Source organism: Desmodus rotundus, chromosome 10, assembly GCF_022682495.2.
Source record: "Desmodus rotundus isolate HL8 chromosome 10, HLdesRot8A.1, whole genome shotgun sequence".
Classification (NCBI taxonomy): domain Eukaryota; kingdom Metazoa; phylum Chordata; class Mammalia; order Chiroptera; family Phyllostomidae; genus Desmodus; species Desmodus rotundus.
In genome coordinates, this window is record NC_071396.1 from 47,437,587 (window position 1) to 47,451,583 (window position 13,997).

Sequence of the window (13,997 nt, forward strand, 5' to 3'; positions counted from 1 at the left end):
GACCAAGTGAAAATGCCTGCCAGCTGGCTTTAGACCGAGGTGAGTCAGTGATATGACAGCGAATAACCGGCACCATCAATGCGACAAGTCGAAAGCCACGTAAACCGCCCTGGAGAAATCAGGTCTGTGCCCCCTGGTCACCACTGTGGGAAAACCTGTCCCCGATGAAGACTGGAGGGAAATGTAAGTAACTGCTTGTTCAAGTGTATTTAAGCCATTTGATATTTAAATGCATCATTAAAAGGAAAATTCGCTAAGAAGAGAGGAAGATACGAATATTCTAAGTTGGGGCTAAGTTGTCAGGTTCCTACAAGGATGAGAGAGGGTCTGTGACATCATTGGTAGGTCAACAAGACATACGTGTCCCAAAGGCTGGAGGAGAATCTGTGGCTGAGATCCTGCCCCTGGGGGACATAGAAGCAGGGCCACTAGAATGAGAGCAGCCACCCCAGTGAGGTTCCAGGGGCGGGGAGGGTGCGCTGGGAATCCCGGGGCTCAGCCCCCTCATAGTGTGACTGCAAGCAGGCTGGCTGCCCGCTGCTGTGACAGCCAACACTCGAGAGCCCGGCGCTGATGGAAAGGAACGTGGTTTATTCAGGTGCAGGCACCCTGGAAGATGGGGACTCGAGTCACAGAGCCCGTCTCCCTGGAAGATGGGGACTCGAGTCACAGAGCCCGTCTCCCTGGAAGATGGGGACTCGAGTCACAGAGCCCGTCTCCCTGGAAGATGGGGACTCGAGTCACAGAGCCCGTCTCCCTGGAAGATGGGGACTCCAGTCACAGAGCCTGTCTCCCTGGAAGATGGGGACTCCAGTCACAGAGCCTGTCTCCCATCTCAGTGGAGGCCGAGGTTTCTATAAAGAGCCAGGGGAACAGACCAAAGCAGCCAAGGGAGGGGCTTGCAAAGTGCTCTCCGTGCAGACCAGCACAGTCCATTCCGATAAGACGAGTGACAGTCTGGTGAGCATCACTCCGAGTTAGTCATCCTGGCTCCACCTCATCCTCACCTTAACGTTTGGAGATCAACATGTCTCCTGGGGCCAGGATGCCTGAAGGTTGGAGTCTGTATCTTTTGAAGTTAGTTCCTAGGATTCTTATGCAAACATGCTGTTCATCTACAAGCCACGTATGAGTCAGAGTGAGGGCTCACAGCAACAATGTCAGAAGAACAGTGGGTGGGTTACACTTCTCCACTGTTACAGTAGCCCGTGACCCCACGTACTCCCACTGCCCCTGCAGCCTGGGGAGGGACCAGACGCCTTGGGAGGGTGCAAGTGTCCTCAGGGCTCTGCCCTGCAGGCGGCTGCCCCTAGCTGTAGGGTGAGGGAAATGTGTTTTCAGTGCCGTCAGGAGTTCCAAGGCTGGGTGCCTGAGCAGCCCGGTAGATGAGACCTCTTGTTCTGAGCGAAGCACAGATGAATGGCGGCTGCGTGTGGCTGTGTAGGTTGGGAAGTGGAGGGGGTCTAAATCGAGACCCTGGAGATCAGGCTGCCTTGTCCTTGGACCCCTGTGTTGGGCAACAAGGCATAGAGGGTGGACATTTCTCCATCAATAGACCCTATGGTCCAAGGCACAGCTTCGTCCTCCTCCGACCAGAAACCTCTTCTGCCCGGTGCTGCCCTCACTGCTCTGAGCTCAGAGCCCCTTGGAACCTGGGTGTGGTCCTGAGTCCCTGGAGCACAGGGGCCAGGCCCTGCCCTTTCTCTGCTGCACCTCCCCCACCCCGAGGGATTTCGATTCCTTTTCTAAAACCACTTGCAGATATTTCTGCTGCCTTCCTCCCCACGCCCCCCAGACAGGAATCATGAGACTGTAACTCACATCCCTCCCTTCTCCTCTGCTACTCCTCTGCTGTGTGGTTACTGTTGGGTAAACCTGCCTCTCACCCACCTCCCAGCCCACCAGGCCCCACAAGCACATCAGACAGGGGGCTTGGCATCCTGGAGGGAAGGGCAAAGCAAGGTAACTTCCAAACATCGAACCCTGCTGTACATCAGCTAAGCACCGCCCATGCCTCCTCCCAGCTCACCCAAACCCCCTATGGGACAGGCGGTATCCCTGCTTTACAGATGGAAGAACCCGAGGCTGGGAGAGGCTGGTCTCTTGCCCAAGGTCACCGAGCCAGTAAGTGGTAGAGCCGGGGTCCAGACTTCAGCTGTCTGATTCCAAAGCCTAGGCTTGTCTTTGCTCTAAATCCCTCCACTCAACCTTCTCTTTTGTCTGCAGAATTCAAGGAAGTGTTGGTTCTGTTTCTCATTAGCCAGGCCTCATGCTCCCCATGGAGCAGGGTCTCTGGGCGTTTGACCATCATCCCTAGAGGCAAAGCTTGGGTGTGCAGAGCCTTGTCTCAGGGTCCGGGATGTCCAGAACCAGCTGGAATCAGAGGCATTCTGGCCCCTTTCCCCACCACATGGAAATGTCATTTGTAGTCAGCCGGCTGTGGTTGGAGAGCTGCCTTTTAGGTTTGGTGAGTCAAAGGACCACATGGAAACACTTTAGCCTGAGCCGGCACTGGAGAAGCCCTGGCTCGTAGCCACAAATGGCGGCAGGTCCAATAACGCTGAGCTTTAGGCATGCATATTGCCAAGAACCCAGAGGGCTTTGGAGGCTGCCCAGCGACCCAGTCCATGCAAAGGCCCTGCACAGTGCTGGGCGTGGGAGTGCTCAGGAATGTGGGTTCAGGTTCCCTGTGAGAGAAGGGCCTTGGTCTCGTGGGCTGAGTGTCTGGGTGACGAAATGTCTGTGCTATGGCCACCTTGTGGGGGGAGGGGAGGGTCTAAATCAGCGGACCATGTGCCTCTGAGGTTGCATGCAATCCATGCACATTCCCATGTCCAAAGAGGAGCCATAGCTTTCTCTGCATTTTCAGAGGCATCCAAGACCCACAAAAGGCAAAAGACCCCACTATCCAAGAGCCCGCAGCAGGGGCCAGGGGATTAAGCCATTCAGCGTGTGCAAACATACAGGGATCGCCCCTGGGACTGCTGGCCGGGCGAGGTGTGCCAGGCTGGTGCAATTGTGCAGGGTGAGAGATGCGTCCCAAGGCCAGGTTGGCGCTCGAAGCAGAACAGAGCTCCTCCTCATTCCACTCCCGCCCTGACCACACAGGCTGCAGCGAGCAGTCCCCCCAGGCCTTTGGGGAAGATGGCTCCCCCCAGCATCACCTGTGAACCTCATCTCCACGCTGAGAGCTTCCTCCCCAGGTGGGGGATGCCCCCTCTCTGAGCTCCAATTTCCCCATCAGACTAGGGCCGTATATCTTTTCCTCTTTTCTCCTGGCTGCTTTATAGCTTGCTGGAAACACCTTCCCTTAGCACTTCGCAATGTATCACTTGAAAGCAACTTAACGTTAACCAATGTGATTCTTTTTTAATTTGAAGGGGCTTATTTCTCCGAATGGCTTTCCTGATCATATAGGAGGGCATGCTCCCTAATATTAAACTTTTTCTTTAAAAAGAGCAACAAAAAAAAAAGACTCACATCTGTTTGATATTTAATTCAAATTGAATGGCAGGACAGGAACAAAATTACACTGCAAAAGGCCATAAAGCGTGGTGTTTGAAAGAGCCAAGCATACCAAACCTATGTGCCAGAAAATTTGAAATGACACAGGATTGAGGGGATGTGGCCTGGGCAGTGGGGTGTCTCTTACCCACAAGCCAGAGGGGCTGTCGCCAAGCTGGGAGACTCTGGGAGGTGGGAGAGGGTTCACTTTGTACTGGAGGGTTTTCTAGGGACTGGTTTCTAGCCACATGTGAGTCTGGGGTCTGGGATCCAAGCCTCAGCAGAGGTCCTGCTCCTGTCTGGAATCCAACGCCAGTTGCTCTGGGAAGGGGGGGGCGGCGACCTATTTGGGGCTCCCCGAGGTGCTTCTGGGGAGTGCTCACACACAGCCTGGGTGGCCAAGCAGGTACTGCTCCACTGTCATTGTCAAGAAGGGCTTGGGGTTTGGCTGTGGCTCAGCAATTGAGTGAAAGCCTGTCTGCTCCCAGTTTACCAGAGACGCCAACGTGTGGTGTCCAAGAGGGCTGAGAGAGGGGTGGGGCCCAGAGAGCTAGGAGTTCCCCTGTCCAGAGCAAGAAGGCAGCCTCTAAATGCCAGGGGGCCTGTTGCTGCCCCCGAGGTCTGAGATAGAGGCCCCAGAAAAGAAGGGGAGTGTGGTCTCTTACTTAATTCTCTCGTTGCATGTTCTGAGCCAGAGGACTCGTTCCAGAACCCCAGTTGTGAACTGTTCCCCGGTAACATCTCTACGTGGGCATTGAGGGTGGGGCTCTCGACCCAAGTTTAGCCAGAGCCAGCAGGTGTGCACGGGCGGAGGGGGTGAGGAGAGGAGCAAGGGTCTAGCATAAATCAGACGCTGGGTGCCCTACTTACTGGCTAGGTGAATCTGGGCATCCTTCCGCTCTCAGCCTGGGTTCCCTCGTCTGTAGTATGGGATGGTTTAACATCCTCCTGATTTATTTTGAGTTTTTCATGCTACACATATAAACACAACCATTGTTCAATAGCAAAATATTGTACCAGTTTCTTAGAATGGCTACTCTGACCTCGCCAGGGCTTCTGTGCAGGTACCTCTTTAGTTTCTACCTTGGTCATTTCGCACAAGGGGCTGCAACTTTGTCCGTACAGCGTGTCTGGGGCTATCTCACCCTGCCTGGTAAGGACTGATTGCCGAACACTCCGTTATTAAACATTAAATTGTACACACTTAAATAAACTCTATCACGTACACAGTTCATAAATAATCAAAGCTCACCGCTTCCTAATTGTTTTATACTTTGTTTCACCATGTCTGTGCTCTTGAGGCCATTTCCACATTGGCCTACGTGTCTGTCTGGTGGAAATGCCTCGTAACGGTGTGCTCACTGTGCCTCTCTTTCCAACTCCAAATTCAGTGATGTCGTCTGGGAACCTTGAAATTGACCCTGGTGGCAGAGCCGACACCACCGAAACGGGGGATTGGTCAACCCTGCGGTGGGAGCTGGCCCCACCGTCCCAGGGTCTTGCTTCCAGGGTGTATGCGTTGCTTTATCCAGACACTCTGGCCTCCTCCAAGCACCCCCCTCCTGTTCCTCTAATGAGATCTCTGCTTGGCTTCCACTTTTCCCCTGCGCTGAGCCAAAGCATTCCCCCCGGTTTGTAAAGCGTGCTGAGAATCTCAAATGGAGCTATTTTCTTTCTGCAACTGAGGAGCAAATCTCTCGGCTCATAATTACCCTGTGGTTTCCTAACCGACACTTTACCTGGGGTGCTTGGGGGAGCCTAGAGGCAGGCGTGTGCCTGTGTGTGCACGTGTGAGTGTTGGGGGGCGGGGGGGGGGTTGGCAGGGGAAGTCAGACCACATGAGGCTTTCCTGATGTCTCCACTTGGAATCTGCACGGCAACCGCAGGCCCAGGGGAAGAGGAACGTAAAACTGAAAGTTGGAGCCCCCGTCTCCTTCGCTTCCCCCACTTGGCCTCCAAGGAGTGTCCACGGGGAACCATGTGTTCCTCAGTAATGAGCCCCGGAGCTGGCTCTGGATGCCTCTGACGCCAAGCATCCAGCCTGCCTGCCTCCAGGGCTTCCAGGGCAGAGCTCCAAGTTCGGGAGCTCTGCACCTCCTGCGTGTGTTTCTGCGTGGGGAGGGGCTGGGCGGTCACGTTGCATCCCGGAGACACGGCTCCTCTGGGAGCAGGACAGCCGGTTGCGGCTGGCGGAGGAGTTGGGGCTGTGGGCCTTGCCCGGCCCAGCGAGGGTCTGTCCTGGGCTCCTGGGCGCACAGTGAGTCCATTCCCTGAGCGCTCCGCTCACGCCGGCCTCCTCCCACGCTGAGCAGTGAGTTGTTTACAACGCATTTGAACTTTTTGACCAGGAGCTTTGTTGTTGTTTGAGCTTCTCCCCAAAGCCTCGTTCCTGAAGGTGGGCTATCACCCCACCCAAATTCCTTCCCTCAGCTCGGTCTCTTGTGATTCAGATGACAGACCCTTATGCACCCTCTACTGGGTGCCGGGTGGCGGCTCTGTCCAAGAGGGACAAGCCCAGACAGGCCCACCACAGGCTCTTCCTCTCAGGGGTTCTGCTCGGGGGAGGTTCCAGCAGGAAACAGCACACAGCAGGTACACACATTCCCAGCCGAGGGGATGCCTTCTGTCCCATGGACCACTGCCTGCGAATCCCCTCTGAGTGCCCCGACACCGGCCTGGAGCTAGGAGGGAGCTCTGCAGTGGACAAAGGCAGGGCGGCGTCCTGGAGGGAGGAAGGGTTCAGGATGGGTTTAGGTGGCTAGCGAGACTGGACGGCACTGATGGGGTGCTTCCCAGGGGCAGGCACGATGTTCCCTCCCGCCAGGTGGGTTTCAGTCATAATGGAGGTGAAGCAGGTACCAGTTGTGTCCCCCCTTAACGCACGAGGAGAAGGGGCTCAGGGGAGGAAGGCCGTTTCTGAGTCAGTAAGCAGAGGGCTGGGGGTGCAGACCCTGCTTCACTGCCCCGCCTCTAGGATGGGAGGTGTGGGGCTCCAAAGCAGGTGTCCCAGTGGGTGGGATTATGTGGCCCAGGCCAGACCAAACCCAGCTCTTCTTTGTACGTCACTGAATGGCACTCATCCTTTGTGCCCTTCTCTTTCCTTTCTTACAGACACCGGAGGTCACAGAGGTTGGGATGCCCCTGGTGGAGGGCGGTCTGTGTTGGCCGATTGCCTCCCAGAGTCCCCGGGCTGTGGAGTCCTCTCCTCTGTGGGCCCCTCTCCGTTCATGGGGGCTGCCCCAGGGCCCCAGGCTGGTTCTGAGAGGCACTGAAGCATACTCCCCGGGCTGGCTTTGACCGTTTGCCCGCAGGACCATCGCTCTCGAGTCTCCCCTGCTCTGGCCTGGAGGCTGCATTGCCTAGGCTGCTTGTTAGCTGCCTTCTGGGCGGCTTCAGCCAGTGGGGGCCCCCGCCCTGTGGGAAAGGGAGATGCCAGGGTGTGTGGCCCTCACTCTCGGCGCCTGGGCAGCTGCATCTCCTCTTTGCTCCAGGGACCCATCTCTCTCAGGCACCCCTGCAGTCCCAGGGTGGGGACGGGCAGTGGCAGCGACTTCCTGCTCTGGCTGATCTCCAAATCTGAATCGCATTGCCTGTGTGGCTTCTCCGTGACCCCACCTGTGTACCCAATTCCCTGAATTAAATTTTTGAAATACTTACAGTGGCTTTTGTTTTCCCAGCTGGATCCTGACTGGTACACTCCCACCACATCCCCCCAAGCAAGGTGACGTGATAGGTAGGGCCCATTTTCTTAGCCCAGCAAACTGCAGGTGAATGGAAGAATGCTATGGCGCAGAGAGGCAATTATGGAGGCCCCAGGGCAGGCTGCCTGACTGAGCTCTCCCTCGGAAGGTGCCAGTCTCTGCTGTCTTCAGAAGCTTCCCCACCCCCGCCTCTGCATCTTTAAAAGAAAATAGGCAGACATCTCAGCTGGGATTCCCTCCAGTGCTCTACGGTGCCCGCTCTACATAAGCTCCGTGTTAGGGGCCAGAGAAATAGCAGAGGAGGAAAGCAAGCCCCTCCAGAAACACAAAGCCCACGGTCTCTTCCTCCCTCCCGGGCTGGGACTAGATTTCGATTCCAATCTACCCTTTCTCAGACTCTTCCCTGGTCTTTCCAAGTGCCTGGAGCTGGGCCCTATGGCTGCAAGAGCCCCACCCCCAAAGAAGTGGGTGTTGTGGGGAAGTGGAGGCCATGCTGCCCTGGGAGAAAAAGGCAGAGGCCATGACCACTCAGGAGTGCGGGCGTCGCGCAGGAACCCACGTGTATGTGGCGCGAGCCCCCACGCCACACGGCACCGGCCCGCCCTTTCAAGCCCGTGCTTGAAGAAGAAAATAATTAAACTCTCCTGTCTGGGATCACCTGGCTTCCCACATCCCCTCACTTAGGATGTTTTGTTCCCACTGGAGCATGTGATTGGAAAACAAAGGTAAATGAGAGCAATTTATTCCTGGATCATTTTTTTTTTTCTCCAGCAGGATTAAAGCTTGCCTTAGCCATAAAGAGTTTACAGACTCTGAAGAAAGATAATAACTTCCCTTCTCACAGCCCGGTCATGGGGAGGTAATGCATGTTTCCAATCAGCTGAGAATGTAACTCAAATGGTAGGTTTTATTTCACTGTAATCCGCCCACGAGTTCACGTTCAAGGTAAGAGGGATCACAGCCCTGCAATGCGAACAGAGTTCATTAATGGCGGGATCTCCTCTCAAAGTCGGAGGAGCTGGGCTTCTTTACTCTTCACCCCACAACCTGGTGCGGGCAATGGACACCTGGCGTGGTGGGGAGCACGGGAATGCAGGGAGCGTAGCTGGAGGGTCCTGATGGTTCTGTGTGAGTCTCTGGGAGCTGGCTGACTGATGGCACATCAGCACCACCAGATGCCATGGGACGGGAGTGGAGGAAGGAGAGGACACGGAGCAGAGGTGGAGAACGCAGCACACACAGGCCGCACGGATTAGGGGGCAGGTCTCCCAGCCTGCAGACCAGGTGGGGGTGGGGGGGTCCTGTAGGAGCTGATACCCTGTCCACGCTGCCTGGGGCTTACTCGACGCTGCTGGTTCCTTTGCGGACTGCAGAACTGGCTGCCCAGCACGCTGTTGTGGAAAGACCGAGTTCTCAGTTCCTGTCTCAGCTCCACAACGCAGCCCCAGGGAGACTTTGAGCCAGCCCCTGGATTGTATCCGGCTTTGTGCATGTATGCAGGGACCATCCGTTTGAGGGGAAGGGGAAATGTTTGCCCCCTGCGAACCCTGTCATGCCACTCTTCCTGCAAGGAAACCTGCTCCTCAGGGCCAGCACCACCCTCTCCAGTCCCTCCTCTCAAAATGCAGATGCCTCCAGCGAAGCACATTTGAGCTCCCAGCAGCCTCAGGGAGCCTCTGGGACTGCCTGGCCTGTGCGGGTGGGGGGCCAGATAGGGAGGTTGTTCCTCCGGTGAGTTTGAGGGAGGGGGTCAGCAGGGGCTGGCCTCCATTGCACTTGGGTGGAGGTGAGGGCTGGGCAGAGGGTCAAACCAAGTCCTGTGGAGACCTGGTTGGCTGCAGGCCAAGGCTCGATCCAGCCATCCCAACTACTTCTGCTTGCACCCCCTAGGGTCCCCTGCAAGTGTCTGTTCCCCCTCTGGGCCTCTGTTTGGGGCAGGATGTGCTGGCTGGGAGCTGTCTCTCAGTGCCACGGGCCACTGTCAAGTCTGTCAACCTTCCTCAGCAGTCACTGCCCAGAATTACAAACACCCGGGCATCTGGTTGAGTTTGGGCTTCGGGGGCTCGATAACGAGGCAGAAGCACCGGCCTTGTTCGGACCCAGCCTGAGGGTCTAGGATGCCCCCACTGAGGCCCAGCGCAGGTGACAGCTGTGTGCCTCTACTGGCTGTTGGCCCATGATTTCGCAGCCTCCCCCCTGTTCCAGCTGCCCGGCCTGCTTCTTGTCCTGCGCTGCCTTCCCCTGCCCTGGGAAAGCTGGCTCACGCCCAGGCACAGCCAAGGTCACTGCTTCCCTGACCACCCGCACCTTTCTGTCCGTCCGTCCTCTGCCCAGCTCCGTCAAGACCACCGGGAACACAGCAGTGGGCAATCCGCGGTCCCGTTTGCATGGAGCTCGAGGTCTTGCGGGAACAGAACAGGAAACCGTGGTCACAGCGAACCAACGTCCTGCGTGGGATGCCTGTGCTTAGCCCTGGCCTTCCTGGCTCTAGGCCGTGGCCGAGATGGCGCTGACTGATGCATCTGCCATCACGTCCTCACGGAGCTTCTTCCTGCCTCTCATGTCCCCCGGGACACAGGGCTCGAGGGATGCAGCGTCTCATAGACACTTCTCTGGTCCTCTGCTCACCAAGAAAACCACCCTACCCGTGGCCCCTACTGGTGCCTTATTCAAAAAGACCACCCCATCCCATTGATGCATGACCTACCCTGAGTGCAATAACTGCTGGCCGAATTCTCACACAGCCTCCCACTCACCCTCTCACAGAATTAACCCTGAAACAGCCCCTTTCTCTGGGAAGCCGCCTTTTCCTGAAGGCCTGTGCCCCTGGTCAGTCAAGGCTTTGGTCCAGAAATGACCGAGAGTGGCGGAGTGTGAGGATGAGGAGGATGACGGTGATGATGAATTTTCAGGCAGGCCCAGACCCCAGCTCCCCATGCCCAGGAAGCCCTGAGCTCTGTTTGCATCCTTTCTAGAAATGTGAGCCCCCACCTTTCCAATTTCCTCTTACACCTCTTCTGTAGTTCCCGCCCCTGCCTCTTTGTGACAATGTGGCATGCATGCAGCCCATCTGGGGACCAGGGGTTCCTATTGGGCATGCCAGCTTAATGAAATACTTGTAGTTTATTAAACACAGGCTTCCCTAAGCCCCCAGTGCCGGTGGGTATTTGAGAGCCGAAGGTAACCCCCAGCTACCACAAACGTAATTGTTACATGTGTCCGTGCGTTCCTGCTGCAACCTCAAACTCGAGCTCTTAAGCAGCACACAAAATTAGCAACATAAAGTAACTCCTAGTCAGACAAGACCGTGAAATGTGGAAAAACTCTGAGAAGCGCTCCCAGGGCCCCTCAGCGCCTCTAAAAATATATGACGTTCCCCGTTGCCTTGCAGAGCTGGAAGCTTGGAGGGCACTTCCCCCGCTCCCCACCCCGGGCTGTTCGCCTTTGCAGAATCGGTTCATTATTAGCCAGGCAGGCCCTGCTTGTCAGCATCGCCTGTTGTAGCTCGAATATTTCCAGCCCTGTTTCAGCCAAGGCGTGCTCTTGGCGGCAGGGCTAGCAGAGCGCGCCGTCTGGGGACTCCCTCTGGAGCTGTATTTCTGGGCCTCCTCCCGTGCTTGGCTGGGGTGAGCTGTCCCTAGTCTGGGAAGGGCCATGGAGAAAGCCCAGGTGGCCTGGAGCCAGTTGCTCTGAACCTGGGGCAGGTGGCTCCTCCGGGATGTCTTCCCATTCGTCAGTCTCCTCCGCCTGGGGCCTGCAAATCAGGGGTGAGGGGCTGACTTGGAAGCAGCAGACAAAGGCCTCCAGGGAGGTGCCTCCCTCCACGAGGATCACCATCTGGATGCCGCAGAAGCTGACTCTGTTGATGGTGCCCAGGGGGACCTGTTCCAGGAATCTCAGCGTCAGCCCGTTGGCCCACACGCAGCCCCTGCGACTCAGGGCCTTGAGGTTGAAGGCCAGCGTCGTGCCGCCCTTCTCCCGGTAGGGTTCTAGAGACAGGTGCTGGCGGGACAGGTGAGGGAGACGCAGCTGGAGGTGGGTGTCCAGGCCCCGCCCCACCAGCAGCGGGCTGGTGTCGTGCTGCAGCCTCCGGGGGACAGTGGCGAAGACGGCGGGGCCCTGGGTGGGGTGGTGCAGGCTCACCCGCAGGACTGTGAGGCGTCTTTCCATGGATGCGAGTCTGGGAAGGATGGAACACAGACACGCAAGTGTGGCTGGGGCCAGTCCCACCTCTGACTCGCTGAGCCCAGACACGCTTGCCCACCTCGGGGACCCTGGGCCACCTCCAGCCAAACAGAGCCACACACCAACCGTGGGTACTGGTACGGATTCTAGCCCAGCTTCGTTTCGCCCAGTCTGTGAGTGGGGCCTGCCACCTGCGCTCTCTGAATTTTCATGTTCTTTTCTGTAACGTAGGTATGCCTGACCTTGCTTATGCGAAGTATAAGACATTCTAGCTTGCTGAGTGGGATTCTGGTGACCACCTGTATTTGGGGACAGTTTGGTCCTGCTTCACGGAAAGGGAAGGACAGACAGGATATACCTTACTCGTACCTGACAGTCACAATAGAACCCTTGCTGGGCCCTTCTCTGACCAGCTGCTGGGGTTCAGTGGATGTAAGAGAACAAGCCCTCAGCTGGTGGGAGAGACAGGAGCTTCTAGCATCAGGCACACGGAGGGGCACAGAAGAGGGGAACCCCATCTGCTCCTGGGAGATCAGAGAGGCTGCCTGGGCACCCAAAGGAGGAATAAAAACAGCTAGCACATTCCCTCGGGAAGCCAAGTGCTTATGGGCCTGAATGCGGTGAGTGTCGCATCCTCATTGTCTGGGGCAGAAGACAGACCCTGGCATGGAAGGTCTCCTGCTCGGGGACTATTCGAGGCTCCATGGAGGGCCACTGGCACTGTTCCGCCACAGTGCGAAACACACACGCTGCCCAGCAACTCCATCTCCAGTAATTTGTCCTTTAGGGTCTCACTGGCACCGTTGGGAAGGCTACTTACAACAGCCAGCTTTGTCCCTGCACGGGACTGAGGGTCACAAGCTCTCCACCGGAGCCACCAACGCTGTGTGGTCTGGGACCTGCCCCGACCTGCAGCAGAAGCCAGCCGCCAACAGAGCTGAGTGCATTTAAACAACTACTCATACTCTCCCAGCACCACGCTTCTGCTCACACAGTTTTCTCTACTAAGAGTGTTCCTTCCATCCCAAACTCTGTGTCCAGATACTGCTCTTCTCTAAAGGCCTGATGCCAATGTGACCTCTTCTAGGAAGGTAGTTTCTGCTTCCTGCCCTCTGGCCCCCACAGCGGGAAGACCCCTCCGACCTGGGCACCCACCTGGCCAACCCCCCACTCGGTTCCTCCTTGCATGACATGTCAGAGCTCTGGGTCCTTGTCCTATCCTCCCTGAGCTCCCCTCCTCCTGTCTCTCTGAGGCCTCCCAAGGCCAGGGTATGTCCCGAGCTGCCACACTGCCCAGTGCAGACGGGGCCCGGCCACAGCAGGGGTCTGGGGGCACATTTGCCAAACAGCTAAATGAGCATCACATGGAATCAGGTTTACAGTGACCCCATGTTGGACTCTGGTCCTTAAAGGCTGTGGGACAGGGAGCCTGTCGCATGTGGTACAGGTTCAATGTTCCTCTGAGTCCCTGCCCCTCTGCCCCTCCTGCCTAGTGGATGAAGCTGGGTAGTAATGGGGACCTTCCAGTCTGATGGTGAGGAGTGGGCCCCTCGGGACACCGCCTTTTCCCTGACACACATACATACACACATACACGCCTCCATCTGCACCCCGCTCTGGCCCCGACCTACAGATAGACTCTCCCTGCGGAGTGTGATGCAAGCCGGGTCCAGGACAGCTGGGCTGGGCATCCAAGCCCTCGGCCTGGCCAGAAACCGAGTTCCCTCATAGGAAACAACCCCATGGCCCAGGGACTCAAAGAGTGACCCTCCGAAAGAGGGGTTCACTGCTGCTCGTGGGCCCTTATTCTCTGAGCGCTCCAGAGTGCAGACACTCTCCCCAGAGCATCTGGGACCCGTGTCCCCAGGACCCTGCTGTTCTGGGGAAGCAGAACCCCAGCCCTGCCAGTGCCACCTCTGGAATGAGGTGGAAGAAGGACACTTTGGGGTGTGCGCCTGGCAAGAAGCCAGTGGGGCCCCGCTCCCCACCCCACCAGGACTCCTCCCCTCCCTGCAGGTTCAAACCCCTCTACCTTCCACCTACCTTACCTCCAGGGGCACAGCTGACTCCGGTGCTTTTGCTGTGAGCTCTTGGGAGGAAGTGGATCCCAGACAGGCACTTTCGAAAATGACAATTACGGCTGTGGTTCAGGGACGTGCTGTATCAGAATTCTCACCAGTTTTGTTTCTTCTTCCCTTTTCCTTTTAGGAGAGAAAACTAAGTGTGACTTTCTATTGCGGAAGTGCAATCCCACGGTTGAGAGGCTGAGAACCCCCAGTCTGGGACTCCTACTAGGGGAGGCCTCCGGAAAGACTGGCTCCCTCCTGGGTTTCAGCTCGGCCAGTCTCTGTGGCCCTGTGGCCCCAGGGACCTGAGAGCTGTGTCCAGGGTATCAGCCACGTCCTTCTCTCCTGCCAGTCAGGTGGGGGCAAAGCACCCTAGGCCTATTAGAAAGGGGAGCCTCTTTGGACAGACGGCGGGGGGGGGGGCACTGCCTGTGGGAGGCTGTGAAGGGTGCTGGGCTGGGGCAATGTGGCAGTCCCCTGAGAGCCCAGGAAATGCCAGGCCCTCAGGGGAAAGGAGAAAACAGCCACTCACACAGGGTGG

The 13,997-nt window shown here is 57.0% G+C and overlaps 1 protein-coding gene and 1 long non-coding RNA gene across 4 annotated transcripts; one reads left to right on the forward strand and one right to left on the reverse strand.

Moving 5' to 3' along the window:
* Positions 1 to 5,589: 5,589 nt before the first annotated feature.
* On the forward strand, positions 5,590 to 7,154 carry LOC139440338 (uncharacterized). Its single transcript, XR_011650511.1, has 2 exons — positions 5,590 to 5,899; positions 6,616 to 7,154. It is a non-coding gene; the product is annotated as an uncharacterized lncRNA (long non-coding RNA).
* Positions 7,155 to 8,028: 874 nt separating this feature from the next.
* On the reverse strand, positions 8,029 to 13,524 carry TIFAB (TIFA inhibitor). Of its 3 annotated transcripts, XM_045183833.2 has the most exons (3): positions 13,434 to 13,463; positions 12,211 to 12,299; positions 8,029 to 11,385 (listed from the first exon to the last, which is right to left on the reverse strand). In XM_045183833.2, exon 3 carries the CDS (start codon positions 11,373 to 11,375, stop codon positions 10,761 to 10,763), a length of 615 nt encoding a protein of 204 aa, XP_045039768.2. In that variant the 5' UTR covers positions 11,376 to 11,385; positions 12,211 to 12,299; positions 13,434 to 13,463; the 3' UTR covers positions 8,029 to 10,760. The 3 variants fall into 3 exon arrangements, with proteins under 3 accessions (XP_045039768.2, XP_045039769.2, XP_024430893.2); XM_045183834.3 differs by lacking the exon at positions 12,211 to 12,299 and having other exon boundaries at positions 13,439 to 13,524; XM_024575125.3 differs by lacking the exon at positions 12,211 to 12,299 and having other exon boundaries at positions 13,434 to 13,501.
* Between the last annotated feature and the right edge of the window lie 473 nt (positions 13,525 to 13,997).

Excerpts from the sequence above, each read along its gene's own strand:
- TIFAB (XM_045183834.3), bottom strand. The coding sequence starts at position 11,375 with ATGGAAAGACGCCTCACAGTCCTGCGGGTGAGCCTGCACCACCCCACC.